The sequence below is a fragment of the Dreissena polymorpha genome, chromosome 4 (assembly GCF_020536995.1).
Source record: "Dreissena polymorpha isolate Duluth1 chromosome 4, UMN_Dpol_1.0, whole genome shotgun sequence".
In the NCBI taxonomy this organism is placed as follows: domain Eukaryota; kingdom Metazoa; phylum Mollusca; class Bivalvia; order Myida; family Dreissenidae; genus Dreissena; species Dreissena polymorpha.
In genome coordinates, this window is record NC_068358.1 from 78,105,381 (window position 1) to 78,125,248 (window position 19,868).

At 34.6% G+C, this 19,868-nt stretch overlaps 1 protein-coding gene and 1 long non-coding RNA gene across 5 annotated transcripts in view; both read right to left on the minus strand.

The window, feature by feature from the left end:
* Window positions 1-5,647: 5,647 nt before the first annotated feature.
* LOC127878898 (uncharacterized) lies at window positions 5,648-6,818 on the minus strand. Its single transcript, XR_008048840.1, has 2 exons — window positions 6,379-6,818; window positions 5,648-5,818 (listed from the first exon to the last, which is right to left on the minus strand). It is a non-coding gene; the product is annotated as an uncharacterized LOC127878898 (long non-coding RNA).
* Window positions 6,819-9,790: 2,972 nt separating this feature from the next.
* Window positions 9,791-19,868, minus strand: part of LOC127876245 (uncharacterized) — a 49,928-nt gene continuing 39,850 nt past the window's right edge. For all 4 annotated transcript variants that reach the window (XM_052421321.1, XM_052421322.1, XM_052421319.1 and 1 more), the window contains exons 3-7: window positions 18,791-18,872; window positions 18,062-18,201; window positions 16,267-16,340; window positions 12,983-13,397; window positions 9,791-10,131 (exon numbers count right to left, since the gene is read on the minus strand). In XM_052421321.1, the coding sequence (XP_052277281.1) occupies window positions 10,037-10,131; window positions 12,983-13,397; window positions 16,267-16,340; window positions 18,062-18,201; window positions 18,791-18,872 (806 nt within the window). In that variant the 3' untranslated portion in view covers window positions 9,791-10,036. The remainder of the gene's footprint in view (window positions 10,132-12,982; window positions 13,398-16,266; window positions 16,341-18,061; window positions 18,202-18,790; window positions 18,873-19,868) is intronic.

A 19,868-nucleotide genomic window follows, 5' to 3' on the forward strand; every position in this document is an offset into this window, starting at 1 on the left:
TATACCAGAAGTTGCACAGAACGATATTTAAAAAATTCTGTTTTTGAAACTTGAATAGCTCTTATATATTTGTTTTTGTTGATGAACAAAAAATAACTATTAGATTTGTATTCGTTCCTATTTCAGGAATGAAGGTGAAACGTGGTACAATCTCTTCCTTATTCTCTTTTTAGTGCTTAGTTATTCACAACGACGGTATTTGCCAAAACATGTTTATTTATTTGCCGTTATGGTAATATCGGCATGCAAAATACACCAACATACAACTTTGGTAATAATGAGTAAGCTTAGTCATGCGGAAATGGGTCTACTGCCATATACTGCCAGCGTAGCTCCAGACAGCCTGCGCATTAAAACAATCTGGTCAGAAGCTACCCTGTCCGCTAATAAGAACATGACAACTTAAATGACTACAGCGGAGAGGGTATTATTGGATTATTGACGCAAAGCGGCAATAATACACAGTAGCCAATCTTCAGCCTAATTTGCATATTACTGCAAACTTCGGAGCACTTCTGTCTACGCCGCAGAACTAACTCTCTGTTAACGCAACGCAATTTGATTGGGTGTTGTGAAAATGTTAGTACATGCGCATTGCTAGTATTCTCTATATAACGATAAAAGCCGTTACCGAGAAAAAGTATCCGAATGTACAATACTCGATTCACACAGGCGATATTTTAGATTGTATGTTTCCCTTTAACTCTTTCCTATTGAAGCTGGTCCGAGACTAGTAACACACTAAACATCGCAGTGGCGAAGACAGGGTTCAGAAACTTGAATGTTTTTCTAAATGAACTTAGTTTCCTTTTGAATCAGGGCCACGTTGTGAGATTTCATGTCAATAATCCACCAGTACTTTCAGTGCTTTGATATTTATCTGGGATCGTGTGGCAAACACACTCATCGTTCACATAGTTTTTAGACCGATTTACATTTTTAGTTGGTCGCGTAGCGACAAGCTTATGTTGTTACTCAAAATTTCAAGTTGATTCGGCTTATCTACGGAGAGCCTGCTATCTGCCACACACGCCGAATCCGCGCAGAAAGAGTTGTATAATTTATGCAACAGGTTTGAGTTCTCCACCTATATTCATTCACAAATGGAAACATTATATGAATATCGTGTTAAATGTAATAGTTTCGAACGTAGCTTATATAGAAAAGAATCAATAAACAATGATTGTATTATACGTTTCGAGGAAGAAATTGTATATGAATGATTAAAATAGTCCACTTTCTGCTGCGTCTTCATGACGTAGTATTTTTGCTCAACTCATTCATAATCTGGGGCCATTAATAGATGCGGCTACCGATAAACAAGGAAGAGTCCAATTACACGGCAATCTCCACGCAGAGTTGTCGTTCCTTGCTCTCACATACACCTCAATGACGTTATACAGGTCATTCATAATATGAGGCTATTACCACAGGTGGTTAGCGTGTGGCTATGATATACATTCGTGAAAACATCATTTGAATAATAAATAATCATATTATAACGAACAATAAACTTTTCTGAGAAAAAAAATCACTATCAAATATATATATATAACTCAAAATCGCCCGAAAACGGGGTGCATCGCTTTGAACAGCCATTACTTCATCAATTTTGCAGCGAATTTCACGATCTTGGTCTTATTCAACGCAGAAATGAATTTTCTTTCTAGAATTGTATACATCTTGTTATATTTCTACAAGTGCTGGGTCAAATTTGAAGAAATAACACGATACACATTTCGCGTAACCTACTTGACACCGACCAGACAGAATTAATGAATTAAATCATCAGTTGTAAAGACACACCTTCGCATTAGACCAATGAAATCACTCGTGTGTTTAAAATGTCGGTTAGTTGAAATGTATGAAACAAAGGTTTCAAACGGCGCTGGACAGTTAGTTTTGATGCATAATGCAACGGCAAGCACGGTAAGAATATTTTTTCATACGTTTTATTGAGTTATGGTATCGAGGTCAGTGAAATTTTCAGTTGACCCAGCATTTGTAAAAGTATTGCAAGACATGTACATTTCCAGAAAGGAAATTCTTTTCTGCGTTGAATAAGACCGAGATCGTGAAAATCGCTAAACAATTGATAAAGTTATGGCTGTTCAAAGCGATGCAACCCGTTTTCGGGTGATTTTGAGTTGGATACCTTGTATATATATATATATATATATATATATATATATATATATATATATATATATATATATATATATATATATATATATATATATATATATATATATATATTTGATACTGAAATATTTGTTTTCAGAAAAGTTGAGTTTTCGCTTTAATATGATTATTTATCAACCAAAATGATAATTTCACTAATTAATACCATAGGCACACGCTAACCGCCTGTGGCTATTACTAGATCCGGGAAAACAACGCAATAGTATAAGGTTACACTTGTTTAGCCTATATTCTCAATTTATAAAACGTTGAACGTGAGTACAACATTAACTTCAGCGATACGATAGACAACAACAAAAATGTTTCATAATCGCTCAAACCGAATATAACAAACAATTAATTATAATAATAATACGAATGGTCTGTTTCGTAACCTCGTTCATGCTTCTACAGCGGGAATTTCTGGGAAACGTTCTTTTGTTCTCAACAGATAACGGCGATCTTTTGTATTTACGGGTGCTAGCAACGCATTAGTAGAAGGTTTGTAGAAGGTAAAGCTTGTTTATATTCACAGTTCTCAATTTATAAAACTTTGGACACAAGTTCACCAATTACTGCAGGCATACTTGAGACAATCTCAATCAAAGCGCTGAAGGCACTGAAGATGTTCGCTATTGCATAATTCAACACGCAATTCATTTTTCAAAATCAATCGCAAGTTTGAAATGAACACACGCCATTCAACTTTATAAAGTGTGTGTCATAGCGCTCGGTTCGAGTTTTGTGTGCACTTTTTATCATCCTTATTATTTCATAGAAATAACTAGACAAAATAAAAACAACATGCCTTTTTGACGTTCTGAAAGCATAGAAAGTATGATGAAAATGGTAATGAGAACTTAATATAAAGAAAATTTGCAGTCACCATCATATTAAAGGAATATTTTTTCTAATATCAAATAACTATCTCACCAGGAATATAAATTCATAATGAAAGTTCCGTGTACAAAACTTTTGATTTTTGACACCATATACAAATTCAAAATATACAATAATCTTCGTATCTTGTATATGGAGGAATAAAAGTATATAAACATTGCTGTTTATGCATTACTTGTTACCCGAGCAGTTCACACGGTGTCAGCAACGCTGGCATAAACATAGGTATAGAGCACTAATGCGCTTTTAGGCGTAGCTGTTTAACTCAGTTTTCATCTTAGTGACTTTAACATAACGCCAACAGACACGCATGAATATTTTCGAATATTTAATAAGCTGATTCGAGATACAACTTCTGAATTTTTGCTACATCACTGCGTATGTGCTCAATTCAAAGGATGTAGCACTGTTCAGTATAAGGAATTCCAGACTACTCTCTGTATGCTCAAACGACACAAATTGTGGCCCTGTTACAATTACGCGTTACAATCAATCTCGCAGAATTTCACTTTCGCCTCCAAGATGAGAAAACAATCATTAGCGAAACAGTATAGTGTCACGATAAGAGAAACTCGTTTAATTATCATACCACAATGTTTGCCGTACTTGGTCAGCACGTCTGGAAATCGTTCCTTAATGTGTGGATAGGCTGCCATTATTAACAAGTTTGCTATTTTGAATTCAATTTTGTATCAAAAAGCATTGTTCTTAAATGTGGCATTTTCAATTCGCAATGAGATTTGTAATGACTCTCGTCATGCGAAAAAGGGTCTTATTACATATGCGCCCATTATATAGATAGCCCACTCAGCTATCTCTCCTTCTGGTAAGGAGAAACATAACATATTGAGTGATTTTATAGCGAACAGCATCGCCTATGGGCTGACTGCGCAAAAGCACATGTTGGGATTAACAAACGCTGGCCGAAACGCATAAGACCCATTTTCGCATGACGGCGCTATTGACGTGTGATTTCAATGAGGACACATATGAAGTGCTCTCCCGAAGTATTTTTTTTATCTACTCACACTAATGTGTGGTTTGACAATGCTAACAAACATTTCATGCGGTGAATATGCAACTTACAAGTGAAAAACACAACACAATAGTTCAACTTTTGTTTAATTGTATTTATATATTTAGAAAAGTAGATTGCAAACTTTATTTCAAAGTCAGCGTATACGCCGACTACATTTTTAAAAGATATTTATTGTTATAAATTTATTTAATATAATATATTTAGTTGTTTTCGGTTTTAGCGATTATAAAGCATTTACGAGGTTGCCTATAGTATGCCTGTAGTAATTGATGAACTCATGTGAGTATAAACAAGCTAAACCTTCTACTAACCTTCTACTATTGCGTTGCTAGCACCCGTATATACAAAAGATCGCCGCTATCTGTTGAGAACCAAAGAACGTTTTCCAGCATGAACGATGTTACGAAACAGGTCATTCGTATTATTATTATAAATTTTTTGTTATATTCGGGTTTAGCGATTATGAAACATCTTTGTTCTGTTTTTGTCTATCGTATCGCTAAAGTTATTGTTGAACTTATGTTCAACGTTTTATAAATTGAGAATATAAATAAGCGTTAACTTTTTCCCGAATCTACTAATAGCCTCAATTTACGACCTGTACTACGTCATTGAGGTGTATGTGAGAGCGTAACCTATTGCGTTGTTATCGGCCGTGGACTTTACTTTGTTTATCGACAGGCGCATCTATTAATAGCCACATATTATGAATGGCAAAAATACTACGTCATGAAGACGCTGCATAAAGTGGACTATTTTATTCATTCATAAACAATCTCCTCCGCGACACGACCAATACGATCATTGTTTATTGATTCTTTTCTATAAAAGCACCGTTCGAAACTATTGCATTTAACACGATATTAATATCATGTTTCCATTTGTGAATGAATATAATTTGAGAACTCAAACCTCTTGCATAAATGATACAACTCTTTCTCGCGCGGATACGCGTAGTAAGCGGGTATTGGGCTCCTAGTAGCTTAGCCGTATCGACCTGAATTTTAGACTAACCACCTTAGACGGTCGCTAAGCGACCATCTAATAACAAGAAATATCTTTTTAAAATGTAGTCGGCGTATACGCTGACTTTGAAAGTTTGCAATTTACTTACTAAATAAATTAATAAAATGACAACAAAAGATTAATTTATGTGTGGGGTTTTTCACTCGTAAGTTGCATATTCAACGCATGAAATGTGTGTTAGCATTGTCAAATCACACATTAGTGTAAGTAGATAAAAATATACTACAGGAGTGCACATCATATGTGTCCTCACATGCCTTATTACGAGTATATTTCTTCACTACCGAAATATATCGTATGTTAACATTTGATTTAAACGCAGTTTTCTTTCGACACATTTAAATCACACGTTCATGGCCGCGTCATCAGGGTTCCCTCTGGGCTTTCAAAAGTTGTCGCCACTTACTTTCGCCAAATTTAAAAAGTTGTCGCCACACTGGGGCTACATTTGGGCAATGAAGATCATGTTATTATAATACAAACAAAAACTGAGCATTTACAGTATGTTAAAGGAATTGATTTAATAACAGTAGTATTAATAATAACAACACATTTAACATTGTTAATTAAATAAAGGCACATTCAATCAGTTGTAACTCTTGTTGATTGACACCTTCTTAGCAGCCTGAATATGTTGCCACAGTTTTGGTGCTTTAGAAGCTTTGTGGTATTCTGAAAATACAAAAAGGGAAATATAATATTAATATAATACTAATAATAATCAATGAATGTGAAGTATATAAATAATATAAATGTGTGCTAGCATATGATCTACTACATAGAGCCCTTAACACAACAGTCAAATAAAATAAGCATTTGTGTATATCAAATGTCAAATTGATTTCCATGTGCTAAACTATGTTTACCTTTTTTTTAAGGTACATCCGGTAGTGAATGAATTGATAAGTGTTGAGGATATAAAGAGTTCACACAGCATAGATTGTGTGTTGGAAATCATATTGAAGGAAATGAAATTCTGATAAACAACTGTCTTTGTTTGGTTTTTGTTTGTTAGCTGGTGAACAATAGCGGTGGGAACGTTTGCATTTTGAATGAGTCTCAAAATAAGCAGCATCTAATGTTCACTTTCTAAAAGTCGTTTTACACTCTGAACTTGCCATTTTGACGAGTGAAACAGCAATATGTCACCGTTTAAATAGAACCAATAGATGTAAAATGTTTTACTATTTTCTATAATTACACCGATTTTTCTAAAAACAATCGATACTTACCTTTTTGATTGTCATTGTTGTCAATTTAACGGTCTTGAATCTGCTTCGAACACTGTGACAACGCTTCACATTTAAGCGCAAAGTCGGTATATTTCAATATTGCCTTATCTCTGAAGCAATAAAACTGCCGACCAATTAAGATAACTTGCAACAACACCCCACCCCAGATAATCGCAATTATCACCATAACATTCCACTTTGCGGTAGTCGGCAGTCAGCACCACGCTCCATTGATTACAGCTGTATCGCTTACACCATGGAAATCTATAGTATTACGACTGCCGTAAAGCGGCTGGTAAACACAGCGTCTTTTGTCATTTTAAGAAAATATGAACGCAGAAAAATGCCGATTTTTTTAAAATCGCCATTTACGAAATTTTGTCGCCAGATTTTTTATTTTGTCGCAATTGGCGCCAATGGCGATCGACAGCGGGAACCCTGCGTCATGCGAAAATGGGTCTTATGCGTTTCGGCCAGCGTTTGTTAATCCCAACATGTGCATTTGCGCAGTCAGGTCAGAGGGGATGCTGTTCGCTATAAAATCACTCAAGATGTTATGGTCTCGTATCTCCTGACCAGACTGAGAGATGCGCAGGCTGAGTGGGCTTTATATATGATTAGCGCATATTGAATAAGACCCATTTTAGCATGACGAGGGTCATTAAAAATCTCATTGCGAACTGTAAATGGCACATTTTAGCACAATTCTTTCTGATACAAAATTGAATTCAAAATGGCAAACTTGTTAATAATGGCAGCCTATCCAGACGTTCAGGAACGATTTCCAGACGTGCTGACCAATTCCGGCAAACATTGTTGTTGGATAATTAAACGATTTCATCTTATCGTGACACTATACTATTTCGGAAATGATTGTTTTCTCATCTTAAAAGCAAAACTGAAAGTCTGCGAGGTGGATTTTAACGCGTAATTGAAACTGGGCCACAATTTGTGTCGTTTGAACATACAGAGAGTACCGGTAGTCCGGAATTCCTTACACTGAACAGTGCTACTTCCTTTGCACTGAGTACAGACACAGTGATGTAGCCAAAGTTCAGAGGTTGTATCTCGAATCAGCCTATGAAATATATTCGAAAATATTCATGCGTGTCTGTTGGCGTTATGTAAAAGTCATAAAGATCAAACGCTGAATACAACAGCCACGCCGAAAAAGCGCATAAGTGCTCAATACCTATATTTAGGTCAGAGTTGTGGACACCGTGTGAACTGCTCGGGTAACAAGTAATGCATAAACAACAATGTACGCGTCCAGGGCTGTCTTTATGACTACCTAATTCGTGAGAAAAAAGAATTGCTCGCAGATTCATTTTTTATTTATTTTCATCAATTTTCTTACTGTTTATTTTGAATTTGTACAAGGTGTCAAAAATCTAAAGTTTTGTACAGGGAATTTTCATCATGAAATTATATTCTTAGTGAGATAGGTAAGCGATTTTCAAACAATATTCATTTAATATGGTGATTGCAAATTGTCTTTATATTCAGTTCTCATTACCATTTTCATCATACTTTTTATGCTTTCAAAACGTCCAAAAAGAGCCATGTTGTTGTTATTTGTCTGAGTTATCTCTATGAAAAAATAGGATGATAAAAAGTGTACACAAAGTTCGACCCGTGCGTTATGATACACTTTATAAATTTGAATGGCGTGTGTTCATTTCAAACTTGCCATTAATTTTGAAAAATGAATTGCTTATTAAGCAATAGCGTACAACTTCAGTGCCTTCAGCGCTTTGATATTGTTAACTCACTGGCGCAAGGGTCCTAAATGGTATCTTGATTTGCACACATTGTGCAAAAACTACATCACCTTTACAACAGAATAAAATACATAACATGAAGGACTTTCTACCAACATATCATTAATAACAGAAGTATTAAAGGGACTTGTTTGCAATTCGTCAAATTGACAATTTAACAATGTCATAGATTCAAAAAAGAATGTATGCTTTATATGCAAACAAGCAAAATAAAACCTCTTAGCAAGAAAAAATCTTAAACACATATGTCCGTGTATTTTTATCATGAATCTAAATGGGGAAAAACAAACAATAAAAACGTTTTTTATTATAAAAAAATATAGCCGACATAGCTAATAGACCACCATCTTAAATCAAAAGCCTGCGTGGAAAAGTTGTATTATGTGTCTCTTGCTTCAGGTGGCCCATGCTCTGACCCCAGGCCAGTCACTATTTCCCCTTTTATTGTAATATTTTTTTAAAATCTATTCCGAATGTTACAGTTTTGTTACGAAAATATCAAAACAAGTCCCTTAATGGTTTTTCAGTGGTAAGCGTTAAACGGCGGCATAATGATAGAGGTTATAAGTGCTGAAAGAATGTTGAAGAATGTAAACCATAAAATATTTGTCACCTTGCCATGCTAACTGATTTTCAATAAAACTGATCAAATAAAAATAAAATAATACACGTCTCCATAGTGCAAAGGAGCAAACGCATATTACCTTAATCTGAAAACTCAACTGCTGGAAAAACACAAGCTGCTTGATGGTCATATTTGACCTTAGAGCGTGACCTTGACTGTTTAGGTGGGACACAGCTTTTTCATTTCACACATTGTCTCATTATGGTTTACATTCATGCCAAGTTATTCCTAAATCCCTCAATAAAAGGCAAAGCTTGAGCAAAGACAGGAATGTTTATGGCAATTTTAACTTAATGGTCTAAGTGAAACCTTGAATTATGAGGTAAGGAGACACGTGTTATATGTGACATGTTGTTTTATGATTGCTGACATTTGCAGTAATTTAAATTCTGTTAATAAATGTAAAGGTTATAGCAAAAACAGGAAGTTTCGAACAGATGCATAGACAGAATGACTGCTACATGCTGCCTTTTTCTAAGTTGTGCATACAATATATGTGGGTTAAAACAATAATATTTTTGCGTGTACAAGGCCCAAAACTTCTTCGAAAATCAATGGACCAGAACAAAATTCAAACTTCATGTATGTCATGAAGGAAGACACACATACCAAAACTCACATCAATTTCTTCAATCGTTTAAGAAAAAAATCAGGAAAACTTTTATTCTGTAGAAAATTTTAAGTCCAGGGCCCGTAACTTCTACCAAAATCAATGGACCGGAACAAAACTCAATTTAATCTATAAGTCATGCAGGTAGGCTAAAACATTAAAAAAAAATCAGGTAAATATCTGAAAGCGTTTAACAAAAAAAAAATTGGAATGCCGGACGAAGTACAGACATACAGACTTGGTGTTCCTGCTATATGCCCCGCTACCGGGAGCATAAAAATTGATCAAGGAACATGCCTGTCACATTGTTAACAAGAGTAGTGTAAAATCCTCAAAGTGGTTTAAGGAAAAAGTTATTTCAGGTAAAGTGACGAGCACTCAGTAACTGACAAAAAGTAAACATTATATTTAAAACAGTTGAAAATATTAAACATAGAAGTATATATTCAGCAACGTGTTCTTTTAATATAAGCAACAAAGGCAAATATATACTAGTATATGAATGAACAAAACAAAGCATCTGTAACCGACGTAGCAATACATGCCCTAGTGTTTTGTTCTATACATACATCTGTTGTATGTACATGAACATTTGAAAATTAATGAACACATTCTACACTGGATCGCGAAAAAACATCTTTGCTATGATAGGAGAACCAGTTCGCAGCCATTCTGTCCAACAATAAAATCTTGTAAATCACTGGGTACTTTGGCTAAATCTTCCAGGCGAAGACATTCTGAAATACCAGGTAGAAAATTATGTATAATAAATCTTCACCAGTGAAGTAAACAAAACCAATATCTTGCACAGAATATTATAATTGCAGTCAATCTTAATAAAATAAAGGCAATAATAAGAAGAAACTTCTATTGTTAAAAAACTGCGCAGGGACATCAAATACTTTTCATCTTCACAAAAAGGGTCTACAGCATGCATAAAAAGATAGAACTATTATTTTTTTAGATTTCGTTATATGTAAGGACACATTGGTTTAAAACTAATTGTTCACATCTGATTACATGTATATGAGTCGCATTCTGAGAAAACTGGGATTAATGCATGTGCGTAAAGTGTCATCCCAGATTAGCCTGTGCAATCCACACAGGCTAATCAGGGACGACACTTTCCGCCTTAATAGGATTTTTGCTAAGAGGAGACTTCATTTAAACAAAAAATGTCATAAAAGCGGAAAGTGTCGTCCCTGATTAGCCTGTGCGGGCTGCACAGGCTAATCTGGGACGACACTTTACGCACATGCATTAAACCCAGTTTTCTCAAAACACGACTCATATTTAATAAGGCTTTGACAGGATTTCACACAATACAGGATTCCCATACCAGTTGAGTGAAAGCCCCTTGCAAATAAACACTCGGTATTTCGTTCATATTGATCTTTATCTGTACACTTGTAAAGTTTCATAATAAAAACAATGTACATTAAGCACAGTCATATGAAGATTAGTTTGTTTTACATTCACCAGATCTTTGGTGAAAAAAGGTTGTGTTCATTAACGCCACCTTGCTATTGATGTGTGTACTATGTATCATCATGAATATCTTATGTTGAAATTTCATATTATTATGTGCAATTCTATTGATATTTACAGTCATCTTAAATGTGCAGATATGAAGGGGTTAAGCATAATTCTCTCATCATTTTATAATGAATGCCATTTTAAATGATCATAGTATTATTTAATTATGTGTACTTTTCAAAAGAAAAGGATTTACAGGCAAAGAAAAAGGCAAGCATACAGCCAAAACTGTGTACCCAGTTCATGATCATATCTTGTTTTGTTGTTGAACTTTTTTACAAGTATAAGTAGCAGTGACCTGAACTTTAATCTCTGATGGACACTGAATCAGTGTTTTTTATGGCAATTTTGGGGCAGATATTCGGCCCCATTCCCCTAAAAAAGAGTACATATTTTTCCCCAATTGTGTAGAAAAATCCCCTCCAGAAGTTAAACAAAAAAAAATAAAAATTTATTAGAAAGAACTCTCTAATGATAAATATATCTCAAATAAATTTTGTAAACAACTAACAAAGTATATATAAAATTAATATGATTTTTAATTATTATAAAGAGTTATATTAAATAAGTTTTTCCCACATCTGTGGACTTTTCATATGAATTGCATTTTTCCCAAAAAAGGAAAAGACCTGGGGTGGTATTCCAGAAGCATCTTAAGTAAAATTTTATTTTTATCCTTAAATTGGGAATTTTTCTTAAGTGTTTTATTTCATTCTGCAATAGTTAGGCATCGAAAATTACATCAAAATAACATCATTATGTCAATGTTATTTGACGAATACAAAAAAAACATGCATGTTTTTATTGAGTAAAGAAATACAAAACATTGTAATTTTTAACTTAAGTGAAAATATTTAAGAAATAACTTAAGATGTTTCTGGAATACCACCCTTGATGTATCTATATTGTGTCAATATTTGTTGATAAAAACATTCCAATTTGGTCCATTTTATTGGTAAAAAATGCTCAAATTTGCCATTTTTCGATTAAAAAATCCCAATTAGACTATGGCTATGGAAACTGAGACTGTGCATGAAGGCTGAACTGTCTGAAACTTATGTTGAAAAATCATTGATATATATTTAAGAAAAAGGACAGAGAAATTCAGCTGTGAATATTACATTCATACATACATGTGTATTCATATAATAAATATCATAACATATAAAAGAGTGAATTTTTAATTTTCCCCTTTTCCTAAAAAACAATGCGTTTTCCCCTTTGGACAGGCCCCGCCAACATTCCCCTATTTGTAAAAAAAAACACTGCTGAATGGTCTTGCATAATTTCCAGCATGGCTCATTATATGTATACCAAGTTGTGTCCAAGAATCTTTGGTACTTTCTGATCAATTGCAGGATCTACTTATATGATATGTTATTTTCTAGTAATTTCAGTTTTTGCAAATGGACAGAGTGACAGACAGATGAACACAGGGAAGATATGACCAACAGACATAGAAAACCTATAGCTTATGGTGTATACCAACATTATGATACTTTATGTCATTTTTTAGTTTTAACATTTTTTTATTTTTTGCAGATGGGCATACAGACAGATGTAAAACAATTCACAGAAATCCTCACATTGTTCTTAATAAAAATATAAATTTCATCAAAATATCTTCAGGACTTTATGAGGAATCCCGGGAACAATTTTTACATAGGGGTGGAATGATTGGCAGAGGGATAGACACGATAGACTGACGGTAAACCTATGTGTCGTGTTCTGAAAAAACTGGGCGTAATGCATGTGCATAAAGTGTCGTCCCAGATTAGCCTGTGCAGTCTGCACAGGCTAATCAGGGACGACACTTTCCACCTAAATTGGATTTTTGCTTAAAAGAGACTTCATTTAAATGAAAAATGTCATACAAGCAGAAAGTGTTGTCCCTGATTGGCCTGTGCAGACTGCACAGGCTCATCTGGGACGACACTTTACGCACAGGCATTATGCCCGGTTTTCTCAGAACGCGAAACCTATATTCTCCTCTAGTGAACTTGTGACAGCAGTAAAAGATTTATAAATAAATTTACAGGGAATCAGTTTTACCTTCCATTTCTTCTTTCTCTTTCCTTCCTGTTGGACACACAGATGAATTCACATGTGGTTTCTTCAAAATGTCAATGCCTTGAGTGGGAGTCATTCTTCTTAGACTAACATTATTTTCAATCGTTTTTGGTACCACAGTTTTCTTCACTTGAACTTTTTGTACTGAATTATCAGATGTATTCTTTTTCGTACATATCTGTTCTGAGATGACCCTTTCTGGGATGTGATCAACATAACTTGAGGGCCCTGGTCTGGGCTCTGCTATCTTTGCACTAGTGTTCTTGTTATGTTTGTCTTTCAGGCTGTCATTCATGTTGACATTTGTAGCCTTTGGAGGTGATTTCTTTGGAGAGGCACTTGACTTCTTTTTTGTGTGTTTTGACTCAGGATTTTTTAACAGTGCATCTTCATCCGCCTTGGATAAAACAGATAATAATATACATATAAAAATACATAAATTTGGCATAAATTTGGCAGCCAAAGTATATTTGAGATTATTTGTATTATTATAAATATTATTACAAGTATCATCATTATCATAATAATTATCATTATCATTACCGTTATTGTTATTGGAATTTTATGACGGTAAGGTGTTCTGAGAACTTGCATCAGTTAAGCTTGTTGTTTGAAGTTGTATCTCACAAGAGGTGCAGTCACCAAGTGCAATGACATGTGACATGAATAAGAGTGATAAACGAGGCGTGTTCTGAGAAAACTGGGCATAATGCATGTGCGTAAAGTGTCGCCCCACATTAGCCTGTGCAATCTGCACAGGCTTATCAGGGATGACACTTTCCGCCTAAATTGGATTTTTGTTAATAAGAGACTTCATTTAAACAAAAAATGTCAAAAAAGCGGAAAGTGTCGTCCCTGATTAGCCTATGTGAACTGCACAGGCTAATCTGGGATGACACTTTACGCACATGCATTATGCCCAGTTTTCTCAGAACACGACTCAAAACGATCCCAGAACACCATACTTATGTTTTATTATGGACAGAATATCAAAATGATCATATATTAAATTTGTTTGAATATTTCCAAGAATGCCTTAAATATCCAAACAAATCACGAACTATTTTATGTCAAGTAATTGTGTCTGCCAAACAACATGATGATAACATCAAAAAATGATGTTGACATAACATCCTTGTCAAGTAAACAACTTTTTTTAGGCATAATGAGAATAGCCAAAATCAACAAAACATTCGGCTAGATTAAAGAAAGTAGTCCAGCTAACAGCATTGTATAGGAACAAAACATTAGAATGTTAAATTGTGTGTTTTGCTTGCATAAAAATGTATATGTTACAAGTATAATTATCAAGTTGGTAATTTTCAATGCAGCCGGACATGAACAAAGGAGAGTAAATAAGCAATATCATTTCCAAATTAAGACATCTGATTACAAAGTATACTTTATATCAGACTTTCCTTTCTTTCTCTTACAACTCAGTAAATTGTCAAGAAATCTTAATTTACAAGCAAATTCATTGAATTGATATCCCCAGCCAATATGCTTCTGGACACAAAAGTGTTATATTTGACACTGACAAAAGCATTTTTCAAGATGCAAAGGGCCATAACTCTGTTATTAACAGATGGTGTACAATACCATTTGGCGTGCATCATCCTCTTATCCATATGTATACCAAGTTTCAATGAAATCCACCAAAGCACTTCCAAGATATGGCTCCGGACGGACGGAAAGACGGACGGACGGAAAGACAGACGAACGGATGGACAACGCCAAAACAATATCCCTCCACCGATGGCGATGGATAACAAGAGCACCGCCTTGCGGGTGCAGACCGCTCATCTATTTTCTTTTTAAAGGTGAAGGGACTCTCAATTTAAATCACAAAAGAGGGAGAGGTGGATTGAAGAGGGGTGTATAGTGTGGGGGTGTGGACATTTATTACATTATCTACCAAAAATGCGGAAAAACATGCAAAAAAATATATGAAAAAATTCGGGGGGGGGGGGGGGGTGGATTCTTGGGTGCGATGGTTGGACGGTAATTCAAAAATAAAATAATAAAAATAAATATTTGTGTTTTTTAACCGTTTCAAAAAAAATAATTTGGGGGGGGGGATAATAGTGTGAGGGTGTGGTGGTCATTTGTGAGATGATCTTAAAAAAAAAAAATTAGGGAGGGGGTGGGGGGGGAGGGGATTCTTGGGTGCGATGGTTGGACGGTATTTCAAAAATAAAATAATAAAAATAAATATTTGTGTTTTTTAACCGTTTCAAAAAAAAAATTGGGGGTGGGTGGGGTGAGGGGGTATAGTGTGAGGGTGTGGTGGTCATTTGTGAGATGATCTTAAAAAAAAAAAAAAAAAAAAAAAATTGGGGGGGGGGGGAATGGGGGGGGGGTGGGGGGAATTCGGGGGGGGGGGGGTAGGGGGGGCACGGGGGATGGTTTGGGTGGAGTCTATTGTGGTTTCTCAGGTAAGAGTTGTTTTGTCAAAGTATCAATCAAATCTAATCATAAATAAAGAGTTATGGCAATTTTAGCAAAATTTAATAATTTAACCTTGAGAGTCAAGGTCATTCAAAGGTCAAGGTAAAATTCAACTTGCCAGGTACAGTAACCTCATGATAGCATGAAAGTATTTGAAGTTTGAAAGCAATAGCCTTGATACTTTAGAAGTAAAGTGGATCGAAACACAAAATTTAACCATATATTCAAAGTTACTAAGTCAAAAAAGGGCCATAATTCCGTAAAAATGACAACCAGAGTTATGCAACTTGTCCTTTTACTGTCCCCTTATGATAGTTTGCGAGTGTTCCAAGTATGAAAGCAATATCTATGATACTTTAGGGGTAAAGTAGACCAAAACACAAAACTTAACCAAATTTTCAATTTTCTAAGTATAAAGGGCCCATATTTCCGTCCAAATTCCAGTCAGAGGTACATAACTTTGCCTGCACAGTCCCCTTATGATAGTTAATAAGTGTTGCAAGTATGAAAGCAATAGCTTTGATACTGTAGGAATAAAGTGGACCTAAACACAAAACTTAACCAAATTTTCAATAAAAGGGCACATAATTCTGTTAAAATGCACGCCAGAGTTATCTAACTTTGCCTGCCCAGTCCCCTGATAATAGTAAGTAAGTGTACCAAGTTTGAACGCAATAGCATTGATACTTTCTGAGAAAAGTGGACCTAAACGCAAAACTTAACCGGACACCCAACGCCGACGCCGATGCCAAGGTGATGACAATAGCTCAAATTTTTTTTTCAAAAAATAGATGAGCTAAAAATACCGAGACAGTAACCTGTAAATCAGCTTCTGTTCCATCGGATGTGTTGCCATCAAGGTCCCACTTGAACTGAAGCTGCTTCCTCGCAACTGGTGACATATCAATATGCACATACCATTATATCAGACTGCATCTGCAGGCAAGATAATTTTCAATAGAATATAGCATAAAACTCTAATTTTCAGACCTTTATAAAAATTTAAAAAATCAAAAAATTACATACACAAAAATAACATGTGTCAGAATATATAACAGGACAAAATGATGAATTTGTTCAAATGTTCTGCAGTTTAACAATATAATCATAACAGCAGTGTTTGCTTGTTAATTACCAAACTGTTAAATATTGCTTACTTTTAAAGATGTTTGCAATGAATTTTATCAATTTCATATGTTCGATGGTTCAATATTTGTTTTATAGATAATTGCACCCAGAATGTATTGAGTTCAACTGGTTTAAAGGAGCCTTTTCACAGATTGTGGCATGTATTAAAGTTTGTCATTAAATGCTTTATATTGATAAATGTAAACATTAAATTTTAAAAGCTCCAGTAAAAAATCAAAAAGAAAATTTATAAAAAGAAAAAAAAAGTAGCCCACAGGAGGGCTCGAACCAGTGATACCCGGAATCCTGAAGTAAAAACGCATTAGCCAACAGAGCTATCCTGCCAAGCATACATAAGATGCGTATTTTATACTTTATATAAGCAATCTTAGTAGTTTCACAAATGTAAACGACAACAACAGAACTCTCCAAATTATTGAATTGTTTCACGTTGCAACGCTTTATATTTTTTAGGTTTTTAAATCGTCAAAAGATGCATATAATGGCTATATTAGACCATGGCAAATGTTCAGTAATACTGTTTCCTAACAAATATCATAACTAAACCGACAATTTGCGAATCTGAAACAGTTTTTTTCAATATTGTCAATTTACCAAACCGTGAAAAGATCCCTTTAACAAATTAACATCTCATATACATAAAATGTAGCATGATTCTAAAATAAATGCAATAAAATAGGCAAAGTATTATGTCATTGTTTGTTGTTGAATGTTGTCTTTAACACGTGAAACATTCATGAAACTTGCGTTACAAAATTTCACATTTAGCATTTTGAGCAAACAAGTTACAGTCATATACCAAAAAATGATAACTACAACAAAGGTGCATAACATTTTATTTCAAGCGCAACCTGCATTAGACAATCATGAAAGGAAATAATTGATATCAGTGCCTCAGTACCTCAAAATTTAAACTTGAACTTTTAGCAAATGACTTGTCTGTACAAAATGTAGGTTTAGTCTACATACCGGTAGTAAACATTTGCAGTTTTGCAATTGCCTTGAACTTAAAATTAATGTCTGGACAAGGTGGACAAGCTGTATTAGGTCCAGATTTGTCCTTTGATGGCCCTGACTTGTGAATAACAGACAAAAGTCTTACACATTACAGATAGTCAACACCTTCATGTGGTGAACAAATATGATGAGTTATGTTTAAATGGCATGATGAATTACAAGATGAAATGTTACAGTCTTAGAAAAAAGCAGTATAATGAATACGTTTAACATTCAAACTCTATATTAAACCTGGAAATTAAAGCTCAGGCGAGCAGTGTAAAACATTACACATCATCTCTTCATAGTAAACTGTGGCAAGTTATTTAAAAATTGCAAGATAGCAATATAAATGGGGAATAATCTGTATAGAAAAGCTCAGAGCGACACACTCATGCACAATCACTAGACCACTGTTCCAGCTATAAGTATCTTTCCGCAGCAGGTTCCACAAAACTTAATACTCACGGTTTTGAACATCTTTTGGCGGAAAGAAATACTGGCCAAGAACAACATCCTTTGTATTTCCTTTCTTAACACATTCACAAATGTAATTAGGGTGAAATATGGCTAGATGTTCTTCCAGATAGGCCTCACTTAAAAACAAACTGAAATAAACAAATTAAGAATGTGATACATTTATACATCAATATTTTTTCCGAACTCAACAATGAAAGATAAAATTTCTCAAATGCCTACAAATATTGTTTTCCATACTTTGAATGACATGTTTCCACACCAAAAATAACATTTAAGAAATTGTTACTATAAGTTGCTTATCAAGGTGACATTTTAAGCTCATACTGATGTAAGAAATGCCACAAGAAAAACAAGAGATTGCCAAGCAATATTGTCCCCTACTGGTAAACTCCACCATTGTCAGTAAAAAAAAAATTATGTGTTGCCATAGAAACCAGAATTTTTGACGTAGGAACAAAATGAAATGACATGCATAATGTCCATATTGCCATCTATCCATGTTTCAAGTTTCATGAAAAAATATGAAGAACTTTTAGAGTAATCGCAGGATCCAGAAAAGTGTGACAGACAGACTGACAGACTGACAGACAAACTGACAGACTGACAGACAGACAGAGCGCAAACCATAAGGTCCCCTCCAGTTTCACCGGTAGGGGACAAAAAACTGGAGTGTTTTAGGCTCAGCACACTTCATCGACTGCTGCCTGCAAAGCTTACCTCTCAGTGTCCCTTGTCTCTGTATCCTGGCTGAAGAGGAACTCTGCATCCTCAACACTGGCTAACAATCCCCCATTGTCACCTGAAACATGTATCTGGCATTTTGTGTTTTGCTTTTTCTTTAACTGTTTTAATGGTAATTATAATATATTATATCAAGGCAGTCAGTTAAAGTTGTAATATCAAAAAATATATGATATTATCAGAGCCCCAGATAAGGGTCGTATTTTCGTAATTACGAATTACATTTTGTATTTTCAAGTCCGTTACATACTTATTTTAAAATCTTGTCATACCATTAAGAATTACAAAATCAAGTTACGAATATTATTTTTACATCGGTTCGTATCAATTTTTTTGAGTTCTTTTCGCGTATTAAAGATCTTTTTGGTGCTTATATAGAATGGTTATCGGGTTTGTTTAACAAAGCGCATTTTTTCCACTAAAAGCGGCGTGTATACAATCTATCTGTCAAAAAACAATGGCGGCGCCCAGAGAGCGTCCCAAAAAACTGCAAAGCGTGCAAAAACACGCTTTAAACATATTGTACGCAAAGTGAGCCGAAGTTGAATGTTAAGAAAGACATTTAGAAAAGATCTTATACGATGTTGTATGTTCAGTTGCCGATGCAGTCGGAAAAGCTAAAAAAACGCGACACGACAGGTCCAAACTTTAAAAAAAAAAAAAAAAACATTCCCGTGGATAATCGTTAAAAAGATTGAAGGGGAGACCCGTTTTAATTGTGAAATATGTAAAAATTCATCGAAGGCATGCAGTCAAAGCACAGTTTGGGCATATGAAGGTATTTGAAAAATTAAATTGTATAATACTGAATAGACACTGTTGTAATCGTATAAATAAATTTATTTTGATTTTTTGCATGAAAATAACCATTATTATTTATGTTTAGGTCATTTAGAAAAGTTAAGAATTATTTTCCAAAACTTGGTAGTAACGTTAAGAATAAAATTTCATAGTTAAAAATTCTTTTTGAAAATCTGGTAGTAACGTTAAGAATTTCACAAAACCTTATCTGGAGCTCTGATATTATGCAATTATAGCGCTGTCATTAAGCAGT